The 23,226-nt window shown below is 59.8% G+C and overlaps 1 protein-coding gene across 2 annotated transcripts in view; it reads right to left on the bottom strand.

Annotated features, from left to right (window-relative positions):
- Positions 1-14,854, bottom strand: part of AP3D1 (adaptor related protein complex 3 subunit delta 1) — a 36,509-nt gene extending 21,655 nt beyond the window's left edge. Inside the window, exons 1-4 of one of the 2 annotated variants that reach the window (XM_080814711.1) lie at positions 14,559-14,854; positions 2,792-2,887; positions 2,157-2,237; positions 1,090-1,170 (exon numbers count right to left, since the gene is read on the bottom strand). In XM_080814711.1, the coding sequence (XP_080670837.1) occupies positions 1,090-1,170; positions 2,157-2,237; positions 2,792-2,887; positions 14,559-14,654 (354 nt within the window). In that variant the 5' untranslated portion in view covers positions 14,655-14,854. The remainder of the gene's footprint in view (positions 1-1,089; positions 1,171-2,156; positions 2,238-2,791; positions 2,888-14,558) is intronic. The other variant, XM_080814710.1, reaches the window with a different exon arrangement.
- Positions 14,855-23,226: the final 8,372 nt, after the last annotated feature.

The following is a 23,226-nucleotide window of genomic DNA, read 5'->3' as shown; positions in this document are numbered from 1 at the left end:
GCCACAGCCCCTCCACCCTCCTCCTTGCTGCCCCCACTGTGACACAGCCCCACAGGCTGCTCCCAGCGGAGCTGGCCCCTCACAGCCCCACAGCACCCACGACACCCAGTGCTGCCATACAACCTGACCCTCGGCAGGCCTCCTCAGAACCACAGGCTCGGTGCTCGGCCCCATAGCCCACCCTGTGCCGGGACGAAGCGGGCCAGGGCTGTGGTGAGTGCTGCGGGGTCTGCCCAGGAGCCCAGCCCCGGTCCCCAGGACCCGCTCCGGGGGCAGCACACTCATGGGGTCTGGCCCGTACATCCAACCGTCACCGAGCCTCTGATTCTGATTCTGCCCCTCTCGCTACTCCACTAAAGATGCTCAAAGCTCTAGGGCCGAGGAAGAAATATGTTACTCGGTGATCTTTAAGACCGTATCCAAACACAGAAATCACACGTGACGAAGGCTCACAGGCAACGTGACTCAGGAGTCCCCGTGGGCAGAGGCACCTGGGGGCACAGTCGGTTAAGCATCCGACTCTTGGTTTTGGCTCAGGTCACGATCTCAGGGTGAGGAGATCAAGCCCCGAGTTGGGCTCTGCACTCATCATGGAGTCTGCTTGTCCCTCTCCCTCTGCTCCTCCCCCACCCCCTTCCCAATCCCACGTGCTCTCCCTGTGCACACACAAAAACCAACCCAGGGGGCAGAAAGGCCCCGGTGGGGAAGGGGGTGTGCGCTGCGGCAGCTGCTCCCACCATAGGGAGAAGGCGCGGGGAGCCCGCAGCCGGGAGCCGGCCTTCCGACGGCCGGAGGCCCCAGCGACGGAAGAGGGAGGTCTGGCAGCACTCCGGCCTCGCCCACAGCCCACGAGCAGACACAGACCCGCCACACCACCCGGGGGTGTCTTCTGACCACAGAGTGGCTATGTCTGGAAGCCACATGCTTACGATGGGGTCACAAGAGCAAAGGCCGGGCAACCTTGGAGCTCTCTACGTGCCGCTCGCGCGGAGCTCCGGAGAAGCCAGCGTGGAAAGCAGGGTGGGGCGGGGGCCGGGAGGGCGCTAGGGGGCCGGCCGGGGACAGCCGGGGTGCAGGAGGGCCGCCTACCTTGCGGATCTGATTGGTCGTCAGCATGATGACATCGGTCCCCTCGTGGAAGCACTGGGAAGCAGCAAGGTAGCCGATCCGCTGTGAGCCAGACACGAGGGCGTTAGAGGCGAGACCAGGGCCACACGCTCCGAGGGGAGGAAGCCCCCGGGCCAGGCAGTGAGGGCCTGCGGCTGGCCGCAGGGCCACGGCTAGGGGGTGCCAGGAAGTCACCCGAGGAGGAGGAGGGGAGGAACCGGCCCCAGAGCCCGGAGGAAGCAGCCTCTGCCACGCCAGTTCTCGTGAGGTCGGCTGCACTGTCCGGCCCTCCGCTGGCGTGCCCACTGGCGCACGTTCTGACCGCCTCCCCGGCAGCCCGGAGCGGCCTCTGCGAAGGAACACGGAAGCCAGCCGAGAGCGAGCGTTTCTCCGCGCAGCTCTCCCCACCAGGCTGCGCAGACACCGCCGTCACGCTGGTGCGAGGGCACGACGCCTCGCTGCCCGGGCCGAGCACCGCCTCTGCCGCTTCCCTGAGAAGGGCCCGCAGGCAGGACAACGGTGTCCATCGGAGGGAGCCCACGTGGGCCTGGGCAGTGTCCCACAGCGGGCCTGGGGCCCAGGGATCCGGAAACGGTCTATCCGCCCGGCTGGCCTGCGTGCCCGCCCAAGCCTGCCCGGCCCAGGGAGAACCACGCAATGCCCTCCCACAGGCCATGGCTGCTGACACACACTTCGAGGAAGCTCTACTAGGACGGGAGCTGCGCGGATGTCACGACAGCACTTGAAGGGGCTGTGCCCCGGGTCCCTTCCAGGCAGGGCCTCTGTGAGGTGGAGGGAAATGCTCAGAAACCACTGCGAGGCCCTGGGCTGGGGGCATGGTGCAGCCTCCCACTAAGATGCTCAAATATATAACCAACCGTACGAACCCATTTCGCGGATGTCCCTTAAAGCCGGAAGACAAACACCACGCAGGTAAGAGTTAATAAAGAACAAGACAAACGCTGAGGCGGCGGCGTGTGCGGGGCCAAGGCTGGTGTCCCACACTCCCTTTCTGCAGAGTCCAGGGCACACCCTCCGCCCCGCCTCACCTTGAACGTGAACTTGGAGGCGCTCATCACTTCTATGATGTTGAAGGCAGCCCAGCTGATGTCATATCCCAACATCTGTAACTGTTGGAAAGACCGGCACTGTCACCTCCACGCACACGCCAAGGCTGGGACCCCAACACCGCGCCAACGCCCCCGGGCAGGCCTCCCGGAACCCACGCCCTGGCGCTGGCCCTCACATCTAGAACGACACGGTTAGGTTCATCACGAAGGCGGAGGGCAAGTGCCTGCGGCTCAAACGCCAGCCTCCACGCACACTGGTTAAGTCTCCAGGTCAACGAGAGCACACGGGCTCCTCCTGAAAGCTACAGGGCGCCGGGACGCCCCCTGCCAACCCTCCCCAGGCCAGGTGGGGTCCACCACGCCCCAGGCCTCAGGGTCCTCACAGCACACCCTCCCTCGACTGGGAGAAATCAGCCCTGTGTGCAAAGGCCCGTGCCTGGAGCCAGTGGCGCCGATCCCTGTTCGACAGGTGGGCGGCGGTGGGCGTGGAGCGGATCAATGGGCGGGCAGAGGAGGGACGGAGGGACGGCGACGCCGCCTGACCGCAGCAGGGCTGTGGGCGGGGGCAGCCCCGGGAAGCGACGTCGCCTGAGTCACCAGGCCCCGGTACCTACGTAGGTCAGCTTGCAGACCGCGTTTGCTTTCACTGCGATGTTGTCCTGCTTCAGCTCCTGCTTGATTTCATCGATGCACTGGGAGATATATTTTGCCTAAAAACAGAAAAAAAATGAAAAATTGCAACGGCCTGACTAAACCAGTTAAGAATAATTACCGCAGGGGCGCCGGGCGGCTCCGTGGGTGAAGCGTCTGCCTTGGGCTCGGGCCATGGTGTCAGGGTCCTTGGATCCGGTCCCGCATCGGGCTCCCTGCTCAGTGGGGAGCCTGCTTCGCCCTCTCCCTCTGCCTGCTGTCCCGTCACACGCGCGCTCTCTCCGATAAACACAGAATAATCATCGCAGCAAGAAGCCGAACACAAAAGGCCACACAGTGTCATTCCTTTTATGTGAAACACCCAGGGCAGGCCCCCCGAGCCGCAGGAAGCAGGCGAGTGGGTGTCGGGGGCTGGGCTTGCAGCCTGGGGTCACAGAAGGTTCTTGAACGGAGCATGGTGCGCGGCTATGCGGCTGTGGACGCGCTTACTAGAAACAGCTGAACGGAGCTTGGAATGGGGGCTGCAGGGCACGCGAACAGCTAACACAGCTGTTGTTTAACGAGGCGATTTCAGGGGCGCCTGCGTGGTGCAGTCGGTCGAGTGTCCGGTTCTTGATTTTGGCTTAGGTCATGAGATCGAGCCTCATGCTGGGCTGGGCGCTCAGCGAAGAGTCTACCTGAGCCCCCGTGCCCCCGGCTCACACACACACTCTCTTACGCGCTCTCTAAAATGAAGACGTCTTCACAGAAAAGCCATCTCGGTGCGGTCCGATGCCCAGGACCCCCTCACAGTTCTCCCGGAGACAGGAGGCTGATGGGAGCAGGGGTCTCAAAGTCTGTTTATTCCATTTTCCCCACTTATTTGTATAGTTCACGGGGTCCCCCCCCGCTTTTTAAAAAAGATTCTATTTTTAAGCAATCTCTACACCCAACAGGGGGCTCGAACTTCTAACCCTAAGATCATGACCCAAGACCAGGGGGCCCGAAATCCAGAGCCGCAGGCTCCTTTTAGCCAGCCACATACCCCTAGCTGATGCCGCCTACACGGAAACGTTTTACAAGTTTAAAAGAACAATTTCAACACAAAAAGTCAGCACACAGAAATCTTCCTGACTCTCTGGTTTAGCCTTTTAGCGACTTGCACAAAGCCAGGAAGCGAGCCCCAGGTCCCACCGGGTGCTCAATCAACACCGAGCCCCGCAGCCCCTCCGGGAAGCTGGAGTGGGAGTCTCCGCGGCCCGCGGCTCGTGTCCGACAGCACCGCGTCAGGGCTCACGCGCGCTGCAGGGAGGGGTCCTGTCCCCACCGCACGCACACAGGCCACCTGGCGCTTATCTCGTCGCTGCGGGACGGGCACCTGCAACCTCCCCAATTGCCCACTCCTGTGAGTTGAGCTGCAGCGTCTGTGGGAACGTGTTTTCGGATTCCCCCGGGTGTCCTCGCGAATTCTTCGCGTCTACCACTCACACGGGTCTGAGCTGAGGCCGTCTGACACGAGGACCAGCGCCACTGATGAGCCTTCTGGGAGCAGTGGGGCACGAGGCTCCCACCTCCCCCGCTGCAGAGACACACAGCCCCAGAGAGGGACCTCAAGGCGAGTGGCCGCCGCCGGGCTCACAAGGAGCCCGTCCAGCCCGTGCCCCAGCCCCGCACATGCCTGGCACTTCCCGAAGCTCGAGGAGCCTCCTGTCATCTGACCAGAGCGACAGCCGCCGGAACGTCCCCAGCCATCCACCAGGGGGCAAGATTCCGTGGTGGGCCCCATGGCGCCATCCCCACGGGGCGCCATCCCCAGGGGACCTGCGTGGCAGGCACAGACGGCAGACCCCTGCTCCGAGTGCCCTGGGCCCGGACCTCACCGTGGGGCCCCCACTCACGGCCCCTCAGCCCACAGCCCGTCCCGGCCCGAAATGCAGGCTCCTGGGGAAAGGGGCTACTCGAGCCCTCTCTCAGCCACCGATGCTTCATGAATCTTTTATGACCTGGACTCGGAGCCATGGGACAAGTGTCACTGTATCCTTCCAACAGGCTTCGGGTTACTGAATCCCCCTTGGGAGCTGCAGTCCCCTTCCCCCGCCTCCCCATCCTGCATCACCACTGTTAACGACTCAAGAGGGAGAGAACAGAAAGACGGTCACAGGTGTTGGAGAAACGGGCCCTCGCCACAGACGACAGGGCTGGAAGACGGTAGGGCGCTGCGGAAGAGCCCGGCAGCTCCTGAAAGGGTAAACAGAGTCCGGCTCCTGGGTGTCCACCAAACCCAGGGCGCCTGGGTGCTCAGTGGGTTAAGCCTCTGCCTTCGGCTCAGGTCGTGATCTCAGGGTCCTGGGATCGAGCCCCGCATCGGGCAGCTTCAAGAGCCAGAAAGCAGAGACTAGGGCTCACACAGCAGCCTCCGAGTGAGGAAGGAAATCCCAGAGGAGGGGGGTGGGGGTGCCCACACTCTGGACACACACTCAGCCACAGTCCCACTGACCCCAGGATGAGGCACGCACGGCACACGGCACACAGCTGAAGCTGCTGGTGCACTTCCCCCGCCTCCGGCCCGAGACGAAAGGCCGAGCTGGAGTCTCAGCCCAAGTAACCGCCGCCCCGAACGATACTTCTCAGGGAGCAGAACAGAATCGAGAGCCTCTGCAACCGACGGGTCACCACATTCAGGATATGACCTGAAGTTCTTCAAAATAACCAACAGGAAACACTACCCAGGCTCCAGGAAAACCAGCCAGCCAAGGTGCACTGGCCCTGAGCCGAGATCTCGACTTCAGAACCGTAACGATGCTCTCACGGACCAGAGAAAAATATGCCCGGGAAGAACGCGAAGAGGGGCCTCCCCGGCAGGGAAAGGCAAAGGATGCAAGATAAGCAGATGGAAAGTCTAGAATTGAAAAGAGTGTCTGGAATGGGAGTCACCGAATGCGCAGAGCGGCACCTGGGCGGCGGCGGCAGTGCGCCAGCAAGCCTGACGCGGACCGGACCCCCCAGTCAGGACAGAAACGTTCAAGCAAAGAGGAGCAGAACCTCAGGGTCTGTAGGACAAGCCCACAAGGTGTAACATACGTGTAACTGGTGTCCCAGAAAGGAAAGGGCGGGACAGAGAATATATTTGAAAACCAAATGGCTAGAACTTCCCCAAATTTGGTGCAAGTCCTAATTCACAGGTTCAAGGAGCTCAGCACCCAGGAACAGAAAATGAAAACCATCACCAGACAAGTCAAACTGCCAAAAACGGAAAGTTAGGAGAAAAACATTTTTTTTAAGTTCATTTATTTACATAATCTCTACCCCCCAGTGTGGGGGTAGAATTCACAGCCCCAGGAACGAGAGTCCCCAAAGGAGCCAGAGGAAAAGCATGTGCTACATGGGGAGAAAGGATTCCGTGCTGTTGTCAGAAACCACGGAGGCCTCTTGACGGTGGGGAAACCGCTGACCCGAATTCTCCACCCAAAGACAACACCCCCCGGGGAACAGAGCTGGACCCACGGAGCCCAGTGACATCCGTCTCTGAACCTCGAAGCATTCGCCAGGGAGGAGATGAGCCTCCCGGAAGAGCGGCGGCTTTCAGGAGGCCCCGCCTGAACGTCAGTTTCTCGGTGGAAAAGCGAGCGCGGCTCCCAGCTCCTGCAGACCGGAGAAGGGGAGTCCTAAGGACAGAGAAGAACCCGTCTCCTGCTCACTGAGGAGGACTTAAACACGACCTTACTCGGAGTGACAGAAAGGTAAAGGAAGGAGAGCGACACACAGACGTCATGCTCATCTCTCATTCACCACAACACTGCCGACGGAAGAGGAGAGTATCTATTCAATCCCTTTTACAACAAGAAAATAAAATCGGTCAGGGCATGCGGGCATGATCCAAACAATTATAATAAAAACATAAACTAAAAAGATTGTAGAGCCTGAGGTATAAATGACCACACAGCGCTGACGTTTATTGGTCTGTCCTTTTGTCTGAAAGACTCCGCGCCCAACGTGGAGTCCAGTGTGGGGCCTGAACCCGTAACCCTGATGAGATCAAGACCTGAGCTCAAGAGTTGGACACATAACAGACTGAGCCGCCCAGGAGCCCCGACACCGAAAGAGAAGAAAAGAGAAGAAAAAGGAGAGGGAGAAGGGAGAGGAGGAAAGAGAAAAGAAAGAGAAAGAGAGGGGGCCGCTGGGGGGCTCAGTCGTTAGGCGTCTGCCTGCAGCTCAGGTCATGATCCCAGGGTCCCGGGATCAAGTCCGGCACCGGGTTCCCCTGCTTCTCCCTCTGCCTGCCACTCCCCCTCCTCGTGTTCTCGCTCTCTGATAAGTAAAATCGTAAAAAAGAGAGAAAGAGAGGAAGGAAGGAGAAGAGAGGCACAAGCATGACTCAATTTTTCTAATACCTCAGTCTGTTCTGTGCAAATTTATGCTTCGGCACAGAGCAAACTGAGGCCTGAAATGCATGCCCTTTCCACGTTGTCTTGGGAGAATTTAACCTAGAACAAAGGCCATGAACTTCCCTTACATGGGAACTCCTCAGGTCTAATATAAAACAGCCATTTTGACCCTGGCCACTTTGTAGAGTTCCCTGAAGCACTTCATTTAAATCTAACAATCGGGGGCACCTGGGTGGCTCAGTGGGCTAAAGCCTCGGCCTTCGGCTCAGGTCATGGTCCCGGGGTCCTGGGATCGAACCCTGCATCGGGCTCTCTGCTCAGGGGAGAGTCTGCTTCCCCCTCTCTCTCTGCCTGCCTCTCTGCCTACTTGTGATCTCTGTCTGTCAAATAAATAAATAAAATCTTCAAAAAAAAAAAGATTTTATCTATTTGACAGAGACAAAGAGACACAGCAAGAGAGGGAACACAAGCAGGGGGAGTGGGAGAGGGAGAAGCAGGCTCCCCGCTGAGCAGGGATCCCACGTGGGGCTCAATCCTAGGACCCCTGGATCATGACATGAGCCGAAGGCAGACACTTGACGACTGAGCTACCCAGGCGTCCCTTGTAAACGAAATTTTTAAAAACTTTGGCTGAACTTCAAGCTAGAGCAGGTGAACACTAGGTATGTAAAGCTCACCCCAATTAACACTGTGTAAAAGAACCCCCCCGATCATCCAGAACCCCCCCCCCTTGGTCCGTGTGACCTGGACGGACCTGCTGCTCCCAGCTCTGCACGGACACCCACGGGCTCCCGCTGGTCTGTGTCCTACAGCAGCAGCCCCTCCCGCTGCGCCAGATGCCAACCGCCCCGCCAGGGCCCAGCTGCTGGAGACCCCACGAGGCTGACGGAGCTGTCCAGTGAGGCAAAAGGTCCAAGTCCTTCTGCTGAGAGAGCACCTGTCCTGTGGACCCCAAGCAGAGGCAGGAGAAGACACTACACATGAGGGTACCACCGTAGGGGACAAGGGTACCAGGACCCACCCGTGAGCCTCGATGCTGCCTAACAAGGACAGGGGCACAACACATGGCCCACTTTGTGGCCCACGTAAATAGCCTTGGGGAAGCCGAGACTGGGGAGGGACGGGAGGCAGGGAATGGCTGCCATGTCTATGCCCTCCACTGGCCCAGGGCGAAGCAGGAGAGGGGTGCAGGGACGGGGGGATGGGGGAGGAAGCCCACAGTCAAGCCTCGGACTTCCTAACCTTCTGCCTCCCACCCCCGCTCCCTAACCAGCACATCTCCTAGAGCAGAGGGGTGTGTTTATGGGGGGGGTGACCGGGACCCCCAGGGGATATCTGTGGTGGTCATGACTGGGGGTGCTCCTGGCATCGGGTGAATGCCCAGGACGGCCCCCACAGAACTGAGGCCAAGCGCTGGCCTCAACCATACCTAGGTCCCCTTCCATCCTCCTCCCACCGCCACCAGGGTGCTCCGAGCTGTAGCACCCCGAGCACCACCCGGAGACGGGCGCAAGAGCAGACACACCCCCACCGCCAGCCTGGGTCCTCCCGGCCGCCCCCCACAGCCCGGCCACTGAGCACGCCTTCCGTCTCCAGTGGGCCCTTCAAAAAGCCCCTACAAACTGGCAGCCAGACAGGAGAAGCGACCAAAGGCCTTAGGCAATGTCACAAGGAACGCAAAGGGCCACACGCTGCGGAAAGCACACCCAGCTGTGCCTCCCCCCCCCCCCGCGTCAGGGAAGTGAAAAGGGCCGTCTGTCCTGCGGGTTCCCGATGCGCTCTTGCCCTTGTCGCTGGGACCTGTGCGGGGAACAGCGCTCGGGTGCCGGGCGGTGCCCCTAGCACAGTAATCCCACCCTGGAGGGTCGCTCATGAAAGGCCCCAGACCGGAAACCACCCAGATGTCCAGAAGGCAGAGCGCTGGGTGCTGTCAGCCACGGCGCCCACAAGCTGCGGGGTTCCCCGACGGAGACGAGAGCCAGGAGCCGGACCAGGAGAGCTAGGCTGGGCAACAGTCCGCCAGACTGTTCAGGGACACAAATTTCAGGGATAAAGGGATAAGCAAAACAAGGAAATTACACTCAGAGAACTTCAGCTAATTATCTTAATTAAACTACACGTAACAGGGGCGTCTGGGTGGCTCAGTGGGTTAAAGCCTCTGCCTTGGGCTCAGGTCATGATCACGGGGTCCTGGGATTGAGCCCCGCGTCGGTGCTCCCTGCTCAGCAGGGAGCCTGCTTCCCCCTCTGCCGCTCCCCCTGCTTGTGCGCGTGTGTGTGTATCCTCTCTCTGGCAGATAAATAAAATCCTTAAAAAAAATAAAATAAACTACACAACATCCTATGTGCTACACCTCACAACGAGTAAGATTAGGAAAGAAGCCCATCTAGGAAACACTCGGCAAGTGCGCCTGGGACCCGTTTTCCTCGGCCCCCATGCCCGGGAGGGACGCCGGCAGGCTCTGTGCTTGCCCCACCCCCCCCAGACTGTCCCCACCTCTGGCCCCGGCCCCCAGTCCAGGTTGGCTGTCACCTGTGCTCTGACCAACCGGCTATGAATGGGAGTTCATGTGACCCCCCCCCCCCTCTCAGGTTCAATTAATTTGCCAAAGCGGCTAGCAGACCTCAGGAAAGCACTTGTCCACCGTCAGCAGTTGAGCACAGAAGAAAGGCCATGGCCGACAAAACGATCAACGGCCAGATGAAAACGTACACAGGGAGGCGTCCAGAACGGGCCCACCGCAGGCGCCCCTGTCCTGGCAGAGTCGCTTTGCACCACACCATCCGCTCAGGACACGATGCTTTCGCCAACCAAGATTCTCCAACCCTGATGCTTAGAGGTGTGTGTGACAGGTCATTAATTCAGTCCCTAGCCCGCTCCCCTCCCGGAAGCTGGGGGTGGGGCTGATAGCTCCAAGCTTCTAATCGTGGTCTTTCTGGTGACCTGCTCCCACCCAGCAGCCCACCAGGTCATCCCTCTGGAACAAAAGACACTTCTGTGACCCAGGAAATGCCAACGGATCTAAAAGCTCAGGCTTAGGAACTGGGGGCAGAGAGCAAACGCGTAAACAAGGCTGCTCCTAATACTGTTATTGCTTAGGAAATGACAAAGACTTTAGGAGCTCTGTGCCCAGAGCGAGGGACAAAGACCAAAAGACATATTTCTTACATCACAATATCACAGGGTCCAACAACATGGTGACAAGACAGGGGACACAGGGGGCATGGATGAAGGGAAGAGCATGAGGGAATTTGGGGAGATTTTTCTTATCAGTGTGGGTCAGCGATTCTCCTGGGCAATGTCTGGGGATGTCTGTGACTGTCACGATGGCAAGCTCCTGGCATCGACTGGGTGGGGCCAGGATGCTGCTCTGTTCCCACAGTGCCTGGGATAGACCCCACCCCCAAAACGACCCAGTCCTGAATGTCAGCAATGCCGAGGGGGAGACCCTGATTTAGGATAATGACCCATGTCATTAAAAAAAAAAAAAAAGCTCAGTTCAAATATAGTATCTGATTCTCAAAACTTGTTAAAAAGGAACTTCTCACCAACAGCCACAAAGCCCCGAGTGCCTGCCCCAGGCCAGACATAACCTACTCTTGCAGTGACCGGACCCAGAGCGGACCCCGGTCCTGCGTGCCCAACAGGCCCCAGCACCGGCATCTGAGATCGGAAACTACGGAGTCTCCGCAGCTCCAGGCAGCTCCAGGCAGCTCCGGCTGAACTCGACTACACCTCACTTCCAACTGCCACTCCACACCGACTGAATGAAGTTCTCAAACACGGCTTCAATGGGCTCAAGTGTTTACAGCCCAGCAACACCAAGCCGGCGCTATTCGGACACTAGCAGAGCCACGCAGGGCCCGTGCCCAACCAAGGGAAGGCCCTGAACACTGGGAAACAAACTACGGCACGCCCCGGCCGCGGAAGGGGGGCACCGGCACCGGGCGACACACGCCACCCGGCCGGTGGGAGGCCTTCCCATGCTGCATCCTGGAGGGCCGTCAGCACCACTACGTTAACCAGCAAGCAGCAGAACGGAGGCTTTTCTAAGTAAACCCTATGCCCAATGTGGGGCCCGAACTCATGACCCCGAGGATCAAAAGTCGCAGGCCCCGCGGACTGAGCCGGCTGGGTGTCCCAGGATGCAGAACAGTCGTAACAGACAGTAAGAACTGCCCATGATCTCTATGCACAGAAAAAAACACTCAGCACATATTCCAAACTGATCTACAGGGAGGGGGCTTTTCCCTTTATCGTCGATGAACACCGAGAAGGGGCGCCTGGGCGGCTCAGTCAGTTAACAGCCTGCCTCTGGCTCAGGTCATGATCCTGGAGTGTTGGGATGGAGCCCCGCATCGGGCTGCCCACTGAGCAGGGAGTCCAGTGGTCCTTCTCCCTTCGCCCACTCATGCTCTCTCTCACTCTCAAATAAGTAAAATCATAACTAAAAAACACAAAACACCGAGCCCATTTTTTAAAGCATGACTCTCCAACTTAAAAAGACTGAAAAAACAGCTTTCTCCCAAATATGAAGAGTTCCCAGAAGAATAAACTTAGGGGGGCCCTGGGGGGCTCAGCTGTTAAGTGTCTGCCTTCGGCTCGGATCATGTTCTCGGGGTCCTGGGATCGAGCCCTGCATCTGGCTCTCTGCTTGGCCGGGAGCCTGCTTCCCCCTCTCTCTCTTTGCCTACTTGTGATCTCTGTCTGTCCAATAAATAAGTAAAATCTTTTAAAAATAAAAAAAAAGAATAAACTTAGAAGTCCTTGGATCTTTTCCCCCAATCATATCCAAAGTTTAGAAGCAAGGATATTCGTAAGTGGGTCCCCCTACCTGTCAACACTGCGTTCCATCTCAAGGATACCGTAAGAATTAAAAATAAACTCAAGCACCCTAGAGATGTATGAACTGGACCAGAGTTTCAAACTTCTTGGACTCATTTACAAAACGTGCTTCCACAGTAACCCAGTACGCACGCATGCACCAGCTGTCATGAGCTGAACGAAGCTTCGATAACCAAGTTACTCTACGCGCAGAGGGCCCGGAATTTTCTAGTTTGGTTTTTTGTTTTTGTTTTGTTTTTAAAGATTTTATCTATTTATTTGACAGAGATCACAAGTAGGCAGAGAAGCAGGCAGAGAGAGAGAGGGGGAAGCAGGCACCCCGCCAAGCAGAGAGCCCGACGCGGGGCTCGATCCCAGGACCCTGAGATCACGACCTGAGCCGAAGGCAGAGGCCTAACCCACTGAGCCACCCAGGCGCCCCTTTGTTTTTGTTTTTTAACATAACCCACTGAACTGCACTCACAACCCACTAAGGGGTTGCAGGCTGAGTTTGGAACGGCCAAGCAGATAGCCTCGCGGGGTGGTCTGCCGCTCACAGAAGCCACGATACGTCACCCACCGCATCCGCAGAAGCCCGCAGTGAGAGGGGAGGTGGCCGTCACCCCCGCTAGAGAGGGGAGGCTCCCCCAATCTCACCGGGTCAAACGGGCCCCACAGCCTGGATGCGGTCTCCGGACACCACACAACACGGCTGAACTACTAAGAATCGTGCTGCGTTTCCATGTGGCTTCAAGGCCCTGCTGGGCCGCACTGTAGGACGCTGCACGGAAGTGTTAGCTAAAATCTGTTTCGAGGCTACCCTCTGAGGGAACTACGTGCTGCAGAAACGCGGGTCCTCACCGCGCGCAGTGCGTATCCTCGATGGAGGCCGGAGAGTGGGGACTACAGGAGCAGCGAGTCATGTGCTGCGTGCTGGGTCAGAACGGGGGCCTCCGTCACCAGCCTCCAGATCACCACCGTCTTCTGGTCAGAGGACCATGGCACCAAGACGCCGCATCCTCGGAGAACCGCCCAAAGGTCAAAGGCAGGACCCACACGGAGCCCTGACCTTGATGACTTTGGACAGCAGCCTCTTGCACCACCCACGCACCCGCTGAAAGGGCCCCGAGGGTGGAGAGCTGCCCGCGACTCTCAGGGAACCAAGGACGGCCTGGGGAACAGCCCGGGGACAGTGGGCATCCCCCAGCCGCGAGCCGCCCTACCTGGTGGGCCACGCTCCTTCCCCGGAATCCCACACAGGCTGCTCCCGCACAGCCGCTAACGCACTGAGAACAGGAGGTCAGCCAGTGCACAAGGGGACCTGCGGGTGTGAGCTGTCCCACAGCTGCCCAGCCACTCTGCGAGGGAAAGTCCAGCCCAAGGCAAAGACCCCGGGGTCAGGGCTGAGATTCACAACGTAACCAACATAGCCAGCGCGCATCACTCCAGGCAAAACCCGGGTGCAGCCGGGGAAGGAACGCGGGTGGAAATGACCTAAAGTAACCCCATGACTGTCAGGGGGCGGGGAGGGAGGGGATCACGCCCATCCCGAAAACGTGCAACAGCCGGGCAGGAACTGAGGCCGAACCGCCCGGTGCGGACCGTCGCTCCAGCAAACTCCTCGACATCTCCGCCGGGAAGAGGCGCCATTGCGAGCGCGGCTGAGAGCCTGCGGCGGGGGACTCGCGGCTGGGACCCGCGCCTCAGGGCCGCCGCCCCTCCCCCAGGAGAGCCCGCCGCCCGCTCCCGACCCCTGGTGGGAGTGCGGGCTCCAGGAAGCCAGCGGCCTGAGGGCCACTAACTGCCCCATTCCTCCCAAATCTAGGTCACAGGCTGGGGGGAGGGGCGGAGGGAAGGAAACGGTGCCCACATGCCACTCCGGGACCACCTTCCTCTCGCCCTCCTTCAGGGTTTCCAGTCGGAGGCGGCTTCCCCATCCCGGGACCCCTAGGGGCTTCCGGGTCTTGACTCCGGGCTCCCGCTGTCCCCCTCCCTAGGAGCGGCGGCCCCACCTTCCCGGGGACACGGGCCCAGGAGGCCAGGCCCGACTCCGGACCCGGCCGCAGACGGCCCGGACGCGCTAGCGGGGCGGCCCGCGGAGAGGAAGCCCCCCACCAGGAGTCCAGAGCCCCGGGGAGGAGCTGGGCCTGCCAAGTCCCCGCGGACACCTGCGGGAGGCGGGGGGCGGGCGTCCGAAGCCCAGCGGGAAACTGAGGCCACGGGGGCCACCCGGCGGCGGGCCCCCACGTGATCCGACACGCGCGGGAGGTAAGGGAGGGCCGGCAACGGCGGCTCGGGTCCCGCCAGGGGCCGTCTGCGGCCCCCGGGGGTAAACTGAGGCTCAGAGGGACAGCGGGTGTGGGGCGGCCCGGGTCGCAAGCAGGCAGGGCTCGAGTCCGGCGCGGGGCTGCGGGGACGAGCTGGAGGCCGGGGCCGGGGTCGAGGTCAGTACCGGGGTCGGGGTCGGGGTCGGGGTCCGGGTCGGCACCGGGGCCGGGCTCGGGCCCAGCCAGACCGGCCCCGCGCGGCGCGCCGGGCTCACCTCGTCCTCTTTGTGGTTGCGGATGCCGCGCACGAGGTCCTGCAGGTTCTTGTCGAACATGCGGTCGATGCTGCCCTTGACCATCTTGAGGGCCATCGCGGCGGACGCCGCCGGGCTCGAGCCCCGGGAGGCCCGCGGCGGGGCACCGTGCGGGGGCCCGGGGGCCGCACCTGCCGCCCGCGGAGCGCTGCGCTGCCGGCTGCCGCGGCGGGGCGGGCTCCCTGGCCAGGTCGGCGGCTGTCCGCGGGGCGGCGGCGGCTGCGACCGGCTCCGCAGCCCGCGCTCGCACGGCCGTACCCCTCCGGCTGGGCGCCGCGCCGCTGGCAAATGGCGGACAAGATGGCGGCGGGTCAGCTGACGACGGGCGCCCGTCAGGCGGCCCGGCCCCGGAAGCCCCGCCTCCCAAGACGGCCGGGCCCCGCCACCTCCGGGTCTCCACGTCTCCCCGGCGACGCCGGCCGCCCAATGGAAACGCGGACAACGCCCTCGCCGTCCGCTCAGCCGCGCCCCCTCCGGCTCGGGGCTCTTCCCTCTCATTGGTCGAGGCCTCCAGAACTCCACCCACTGCCTCGCGTCGGCTCTAGCCACGCCCCCGGGAGGGCCTCCTCCCTGCCCCGCCCCGCCACGGAGTGACAGCTGTGGGCGGGGCCTGCTGTGGGCGGGGCTCCACGTGGAGCTTCTCGGGCCCGTTGCCGGGAAGGAAACCAGCTCCGCCTTTTCCGAGTCGCGAAGCCGGCGCTGCGGGGAGGGGCGCTGCGGGGAGCGGGCGCTGCGGGGAGCGGGCGCTGCGGGGAGGGGCGCTGCGGGGAGCGGGCGCTGCGGGGAGCGGGCGCTGCGGGGAGCGGGCGCTGCGGGGAGGGGCGCTGCGGGGAGCGGGCGCTGCGGGGAGCGGGCGCTGCGGGGAGCGGGCGCTGCGGGGAGGGGCGCTGCGGGGAGCGGGCGCTGCGGGGAGGGGCGCTGCGGGGAGCGGGCGCTGCGGGGAGCGGGCGCTGCGGGGAGGGGCGCTGCGGGGAGCGGGCGCTGCGGGGAGGGGCGCTGCGGGGAGCGGGCGCTGCGGGGAGCGGGCGCTGCGTGTGCGGCGCGTCCCGCGAAGCCCCGTGCTGGGGGCGGGACCGGAACGAGCATGCCCTCGTGGGAGACTGAGGCCGGGAGCGGGCACTGCGGCCGGCGGCTCATTCCGCGGGCACCGAGGCCGCGCCGGGCGGGGGGGAGGCGGGGAGGCCGCGGCGGGTGCGCGTCCGACCCAGGCCTGCCGCCCCCCGCGCAGTCGGCGGAAACGGCCCCGTGCAAGGACGGCGGAAGGCGACGCGCGCGTCCCAGGACGTCCAGGCGGCGCGGAGGCGGAGCGGGGAGCCCCTCGGCCCGCAGGGAAACGCAAGACGCCCGCGTGCGGCTGAGAGCGGCTGACGTCGGCGGGTGTGACAACGCTGTCACCAGTGCGATGGCGACGCGGGCGTGACAACGCTGTCACCAGTGCGCAGGGAACGCGGGCGTGACAACGCTGTCACCAGTGCCCAGGGGACGCGGGCGTGACAACACTGTCACCAGTGCGCGGGCGGCGCGGGCGGACAACGCTGTCACCAGTGCGCGGGCGGCGCGGGCGTGACAACGCTGTCACCAGTGCGCGGGCGGCGCGGGCGTGACAACGCTGTCACCAGTGCTCAGCGGACGCGGGCGTGACAACGCTGTCACCAGTGTCCAGGGGACGCGGGCGTGACAACGCTGTCACCAGTGCGCGGGCGGCGCGGGCGTGACAACACTGTCACCAGTGCCCAGGGGACGCGGGCGTGACAACGCTGTCACCAGTGCGCGGGCGACGCGGGCGTGACAACGCTGTCACCAGTGCGCGGGCAGCGCGGGCGTGACAACACTGTCACCAGTGCCCGGGGACGCGGGCGTGACAACACTGTCACCAGTGCCCAGGGGACGCGGGCGTGACAACGCTGTCACCAGTGCGCGGGCGACGCGGGCGTGACAACGCTGTCACCAGTGCGCGGGCGGCGCGGGCGTGACAACACTGTCACCAGTGCCCAGGGGAAGCGGGCGTGACAACGCTGTCACCAGTGCGCGGGCGACGGGCGTGACAACGCTGTCACCAGTGCGCGGGCGGCGGGGGCGTGACAACACTGTCACCAGTGCCCAGGGGACGCGGGCTTGACAACGCTGTCACCAGTGCACGGGCGGCGCGGGTGGACAACGCTGTCACCAGTGCCCAGGGGAAGCGGTCGTGACAACGCTGTCACCAGTGCCCAGGGGACGCGGGCGTGAAACACTGTCACCAGTGCCCAGGGGACGCGGGCGTGACAACACTGTCACCAGTGCCCAGGGGACGCGGGCGTGACAACGCTGTCACCAGTGCCCAGGGGACGCGGGCGTGACAACGCTGTCACCAGTGCCCAGGGGACGCGGGCGTGACAACGCTGTCACCAGTGCGCAGGCGACGCGGGCGTGACAACGCTGTCACCAGTGCATGGGCGGCGCGGGCGTGACAACACTGTCACCAGTGCCCAGGGGACGCGGGCGTGACAACGCTGTCACCAGTGCGCGGGCGACACGGGACAAACGGGGTTCTCTGGCGCTGCGGGTGGGAACGGCTCCCCCGGAGATCCGGGCGCGGGCGGCGGCGGACTTCGTCCCTCCGGCTTTAAAGCCAACTCTGCCCGGATGCGGGACGCGAACGCAGGGGCCCCGGGTGGAGCTCGGCTGTGTGTTCTCTTGATTTACTGACTCTAAAAAGTGGGCTGCACGCCCAGTGCGGGGCTCGAACTCACGCCCCCGGGACTGAGCCAGCCAGGAACCCCCGGCTGCATGTTTCAAAGGTGACCCGTGGACGCCCTGTGACCCGGAGTCTCCCCACCGCTCGCGACGAGAACGCAGAAACGCCCGCCCCCGCCCCTGGGTACGAGCGTTCGCGGCAGCTGCGTTCGCAGGAGCCCGAGCCCAAAACGGCCCACACGTCCGTGGACAGAAAAGGGACGCGCCGCTTGTGGTCGTCCTGCGGGGTCAGTGCGCAGCCGTGGAGGTGGCAGGTGACCATCCCACGGAGCAGCGAGGGCGGGCCGCACGGACGTGGCGCGGGACGAAATACGCCGCACGCAAAGGGGTGTGCACGACACGGTTCTGCTGATGCGAAGTTCAGTTACGGGCAGAACGGATCGGGGCGCCTGGGGGGCTGCGTCGGTGATGCCTCTGCCTTCGGCTCAGGTCATGATCCCAGGGTCTTCGGGTGGAGTCCCGTGGGGAGTCTGCTTCTCCCTCTGTTTCTGCCCCTCCCCTCTGCTTGTTCTCTCGCTCTGTCTCTCTCAAGTCAATAAAAAAGTAAAATCTTAAAAAAAAAATTTTTTTAAGATTTTATTTATTTATTTGACAGATCACAAGTAGGCAGAGAGGCAGGCAGAGAGAGAGGAGGAAGCAGGCTCCCCGCTGAGCAGAGAGCCCGATGCGGGGCTCGATCCCAGGATGCTGGGATCATGACCTGAGCCGAAGGCAGCGGCTTTAACCCACTGAGCCACCCAGGCGCCCCTTTTTTAAAGATTTTATTTGTTTATTGGACAGAGATCACAAGTGGGCAGAGAGAGAGGGGGAAGCAGGCTCCCCGCTGAGCAGAGAGCCCGATGTGGGGCTCGATCCCAGGACCCTGAGATTATGACCTGAGCTGAAGGCAGAGGCTTAACCCATTGAGCCACCCAGGCGCCCCCCAAAACAAATTTTAAAAGAACGAGATTGAAAGGCTTCCTGCAAGTCTTCTTTAAAGTTTATTTTATTTTGTTAGTAATCTCTCCACCTGCCATGGGGTTCAAACTCACGACCCCGAGATGCGTGCTCTGCCGACTGACCCAGCCAGCCACCCCGTCCTTACTCTTAATGTACATCCAGGACAATGACCCAGAATGGATCACAGACCTATATATAAAGGCTCAAAGTTTAAAACTTCTGGAGGAAAACATAGGAGAAAGTTTTTATGACTTTTGTTAAGCTTAGATTTTTTTTTTGATAGAATACAAAAACCGCGAACCATTTTTTTGAAAGCAAAAAGATAGACTTCACCAAAATTTTTGAAAATTGCTTTTCAAGAAAATATATAAAAAAAAAAGATAAGGCAAGCACCGCCTGGGGAAAGTACTTGCAATACATGTATGTGACAAATAAGAAAATACTAAGAAACAGTAAGAACATAAGCCAACCAATTTCTTAAATAGGTAAGTAGATTTGAACAACAGATACTTTACCAAGGAAGATTATGAATATCCAACAAGCACAGAAAAGATACTTGCCGTAATTAGTCATTAAGGAAATGTTCCCCAATGGGATATCACGATCTATCTATTAGAAAGAATACACGTAAAGGCCTGTGAACACCATTTGTCGGCAAAGATGCACAGCGGTTGGAACTTCCAGGGTGGCTGAAATAAGCCCAAAATGGCGCAGCCACTTTGGGAAATGGTTTAGCAGTTTCTTTCAGAGCCAAAGATGCATTTACCATGAGTGCCAGCAATCTCACTCTTGGGTATTCACCCGAGAGAAATTAAAACGTGTTTCCCAACACTGACCGGTATGCCAATGATCACGGCACCTTCATTCATAATAGCCCAAAAGTGGACACGGGTTAAGTACCCGCCCATAGATAGACTGGCCAAAAAAACAACATGGCGGCGTGTCCGCCCAACGACACACTTCTCAACGACGGTGAGAGAGGAACTGCTGCTGCACACAACTTGGACGCGATTCAGGGACGTTATACCACGTAAGAGAAGCCAGACTGAAAACATCGCATACTGTGGCTTCCTTGCTATGGAATTCAGAGAACACTGGAGAACAATATCGGCAGAAAAACATGTCAGGGATGGCCTGAGGGCGGGGATACAGGGACGGTCCACCGTAAAGGGGAGAGAACTTTGGGGTGATGGAAGTGTGCTTTATTGTGACTGTGGTATACTTATACAACCACAAACAACTGACCAAACTAGGGGTGCCCGGGACTCTTGATTTCAGCTTCGGTCATGATCCCGGGGTCGTGAGATTGATTCCTGCATCAGGCTCCGCACTCAGCACAAGTCTACTCGGGATTCTCATTCTGTCTCTCTCTCTCTCTCTCTGCCCCTCCCCCTTGCTCGCTCTCTCCCTCTCTAAACAAATAAATAAAATATTTTTAAAAACCTGCCGTAAAGATGTCCAAGTCCTAATTTCTGGGACCCGTGGATATGTCACCTCACATGGCAAAAGGGATTTTATTAATAAGGACTCGGAGATGCGGATGGCCCTGGACTACCAGTGGGGAGGGAGAACGGTGTCCTCCCAAGGACCACACGGAGGGAGCAGAAGGTGGGCGTCCAAGAGATGAGACGACCCTGTACTGCTGACGGTGAGGAGGGAGGGGGCCCGTGGGCCAAGGATGCGGCCCCTCTGGAAGCTGGAAAAGGCAGGACGTGGGTCTCCCTGGGGCCCCCAGAAGGAACCAGCCTTGCCCGTGCCTGGGTTTAGTCAAGTGAAACCCTAGTCGGACTTGTGACCCCTGCGTGTACTGAAGAATGATGGTTTTGCCAAGGGCTGATTCTTTTTTTTTTTTTTTTAAGATTTCGTCTATTCATTTGACAGAGAGAGACAAGTGGGCAGAGCAGCAGGCGGGGTGGGGAGAGCGGCTCCCCGCTGAGCAGAGAGCCCGATGCGGGGCCGGATCCCAGGACCCTGAAATCACAACCCGAGCTGAAGGCAGAGGCCCAACCCACTGAGCCACCCAGGCGCCCCCCAAGGGCCGATGCTGGCACGGTTCTGGCGGGCGGGCTGCCTGCAGTGTCCGGGCCGGCCAGCAGAGAGCAGTGGGAGCCAGGCTCAGAGACGCGCGGCTCTTCTCAGAAATGTTCTTTTTCTCGTCTTGGAGCACCAGCATGGCGTCCTGGCCAGAGGTTTGGGCACCTGTGATCAATTCCAGCTCCAGCCCTAAATCAGTTCTCTCACCTACAAAGAGCCCATCGATCCATGCGTCATCCTTCCTTCCCTCCATCCATCCACCCTCCGCCCGACCGACCGCCCTCCCTCCCTCCCTCCCTCCTTCTGTCTGCTCATCCATTCGTTCACCACCACCACACTGAGTGTCCACTGTGCACTGACTTTGGCAATGAACAGACATGGAGGACAGATTCACAGCCAAGGGAAGTTTTGGGGAAATGACCAGGCAGGTGTCAGGACGAAGAGAATGGTTAGAACAAACTTAGCATGGGGGAGGAACAGAGAGAAAGCTGGTGTGACTGGGGGGTGAGCGATAACAGAAGCTGAGCTGGGCAAGGCCACCAGGCATCTCCTTGCAGGCGCGTTCCAGAGGGCCTGTGCTAACCCCCACGTGTGTTCTTCTACTTTGATCCTCAGGACAGTGGGTGAGGGCCATGTCAATTTGCTCTTGGTAGCAGAGGCTTAGAGAAGTGCGGTCAATTAGCCAGAACCCCACGGATTTGGACCCAGATGTTGTATTTGTCTCCTGCTGCCAGGCACTGTTGGGCTCTTTGGTAACTGTGTCCCCATCAAGAGACTCTTCTGCCCTTGGCTTCACTGCTCCGCAGCTCTTCCGGTCCAATAACGTGGACAGTTGCGTCAGTCAGCAAGTGTGACGATAACGCTGTGTAACCACCTTTGACGATAATCATCTATCCCCTTCTTCAGGTCTGCGGGGCATCCACAGAGCAAACCTCACCTTAGCCGGTCCTGGTTCCAAGCGTCGTGTTGTCCCACGTGTCTTCCCCTGAGGGTGAGCTGCTAAATGTTCAATTACATCTTAGGGGAGGGGATGGGGATGGAGGTGTTTGTCACCTTTGCCAATTTCTGGGGTGTAAATACTCCCACGGGGGCTGATCTCAAGGACCATTATGACATCACGGAGGGCAGAGTTGGAGAGAGGTGTTCAGCGGTGGACCGTTACGCAGTGTCTTGGTCCCTTTGGGCTGCTGTGGCAAAAATACCATAGCCGGGGGGCCACAGACGGTAGGCATTTATGTCTCACAGTTCCGGAGGCTGGGGAAGTCCAAGTTCAAGGTGTGGGCAGATTTGGCATCCAGGGAGGATCTGCTTCCCGGCTCGCAGGCAGCTGTCTTTTCTCTGTGTCCACAGGTGGCAAAAGTGATGAGAGAGCCGTCTGGGGTCAGCTTTTAGGAGCACACCAACCCCACACAGGAGGACTCTACCTTCATGACCTAATCACCCCCCAAAGCCCTACCTCCAAATCGCAACACACCAGGGGTTGGGCTTCAAGATACAAATCTGTAGGGGACAGCACTGACAAAATTGACGTAAATAACCTGAAAATATAACCTATTTATATCTATATAATCTGAAGCATGCCCAGAGTGCAATCAATGACACCAAGAGGTTGGTGAGACAAATGGGAACGGTGAGTTCTGGGTCTCGACCACGTGTGTTTTATAGAGAACTTATTTAGGTTTACCTTTATATGACTGAACTTCCAACACCAGCTGTGTCTAAAACCCAGGTCACCCAATGCCTACGTGTTTAGCGGTCAGCCCCTATGAGCCAGTGCGAGCTGATTTCGGCACGTTGCTGGCTCCAAGTGAGATTGTTCAAACCCTCCTGGGGCCAGGCTACGGCAGGCCCCGTGTTCCTCCCCGGCCGCTGGTGAGCACCTGCTCCCACCCTATTGGCCAGAGCAAATCAGGGACGTCTCACCCCATGCGGCAGGAACCGACTTGCTACAGTTAGAAGAATTTCAGCCTCACCTAACACAGGGAGGGGTTAGGAATAGGGAAGACTAAAACAAGGAAACGCTTCTCCCCTTGTGGCTCCCTCCCCACCTTTTAAAATAATAACAGCGATGGGGATGTGCCCAGGAAAACTCCCCTACTCCCGTGTGTGTCTCCTTTGCACTCACACATCACACTGACGACAGTCTGACCCCAGACATGACATCAGCTGAGAGCCCAACAATCTAACTCCGTTCTGGGATTGTCTACAGCGGACCCTGCAAGTTCAGGGCTCCCTCCCACGGGGCTGCCTCTCCCTTCGGACACCAGTCCCCAGTCCGGGCTCTCAGCTGTGTTTCTTCTCGCTGACCAGCTGTACATCAGAGGTTCTCACAATCCCCTTCTTGGGTGCGATTAGTTTGTTGGAGGTGCTGCTAGAACTCAGGAACGCGGTTTTACTTGCTGTTTATTGGCTTATTATAAAAGGATATGATAAAGGATGCAGACGAACATCCAGGTGGGAGAGATGCCTATGGCCAGCAAGTGGGACGGGTGCGGGGCTCTGTCTCCTCCCCAGGGGCGCCACCCTCCCAGCACCTCCACGTTTCCCAAACGTGGTGCCTTTACAGAAGTTTCGACACGCAGCCAAGACGGATCATTAACTCAATCTCCAGCCCTTCTCCATCCCCCGGAGAGGATGAGAGCCGGGCTGAGAGTTCCAAGCTTTTTTTTTTTTTTTTTAAGTTTTTATTGTTAAAGCAATCTCTACACCCAACGTGAGGCTCAAGCATACAATCCCAAGATCAAGGGTCACATGCTCCAGCAACTGAGCCGGCCGGGCGCCCCCCGACACCTCAAAGCTTCTAATCATGGTCTCTCTGGTGACCTGCTCCCATCCAGCAGCCCAAGAGGTCATCTCATTAGAACGAAAGACACTTATGTCACCCAGGAAATGCCAAGGGATCTAGGAGCTCAGTGTCAGG

The sequence above is a fragment of the Martes martes genome (assembly GCF_963455335.1).
Source record: "Martes martes genome assembly, chromosome: 1".
Lineage (NCBI taxonomy): Eukaryota > Metazoa > Chordata > Mammalia > Carnivora > Mustelidae > Martes > Martes martes.
This window is presented reverse-complemented; position numbering and strand designations above follow the sequence as displayed.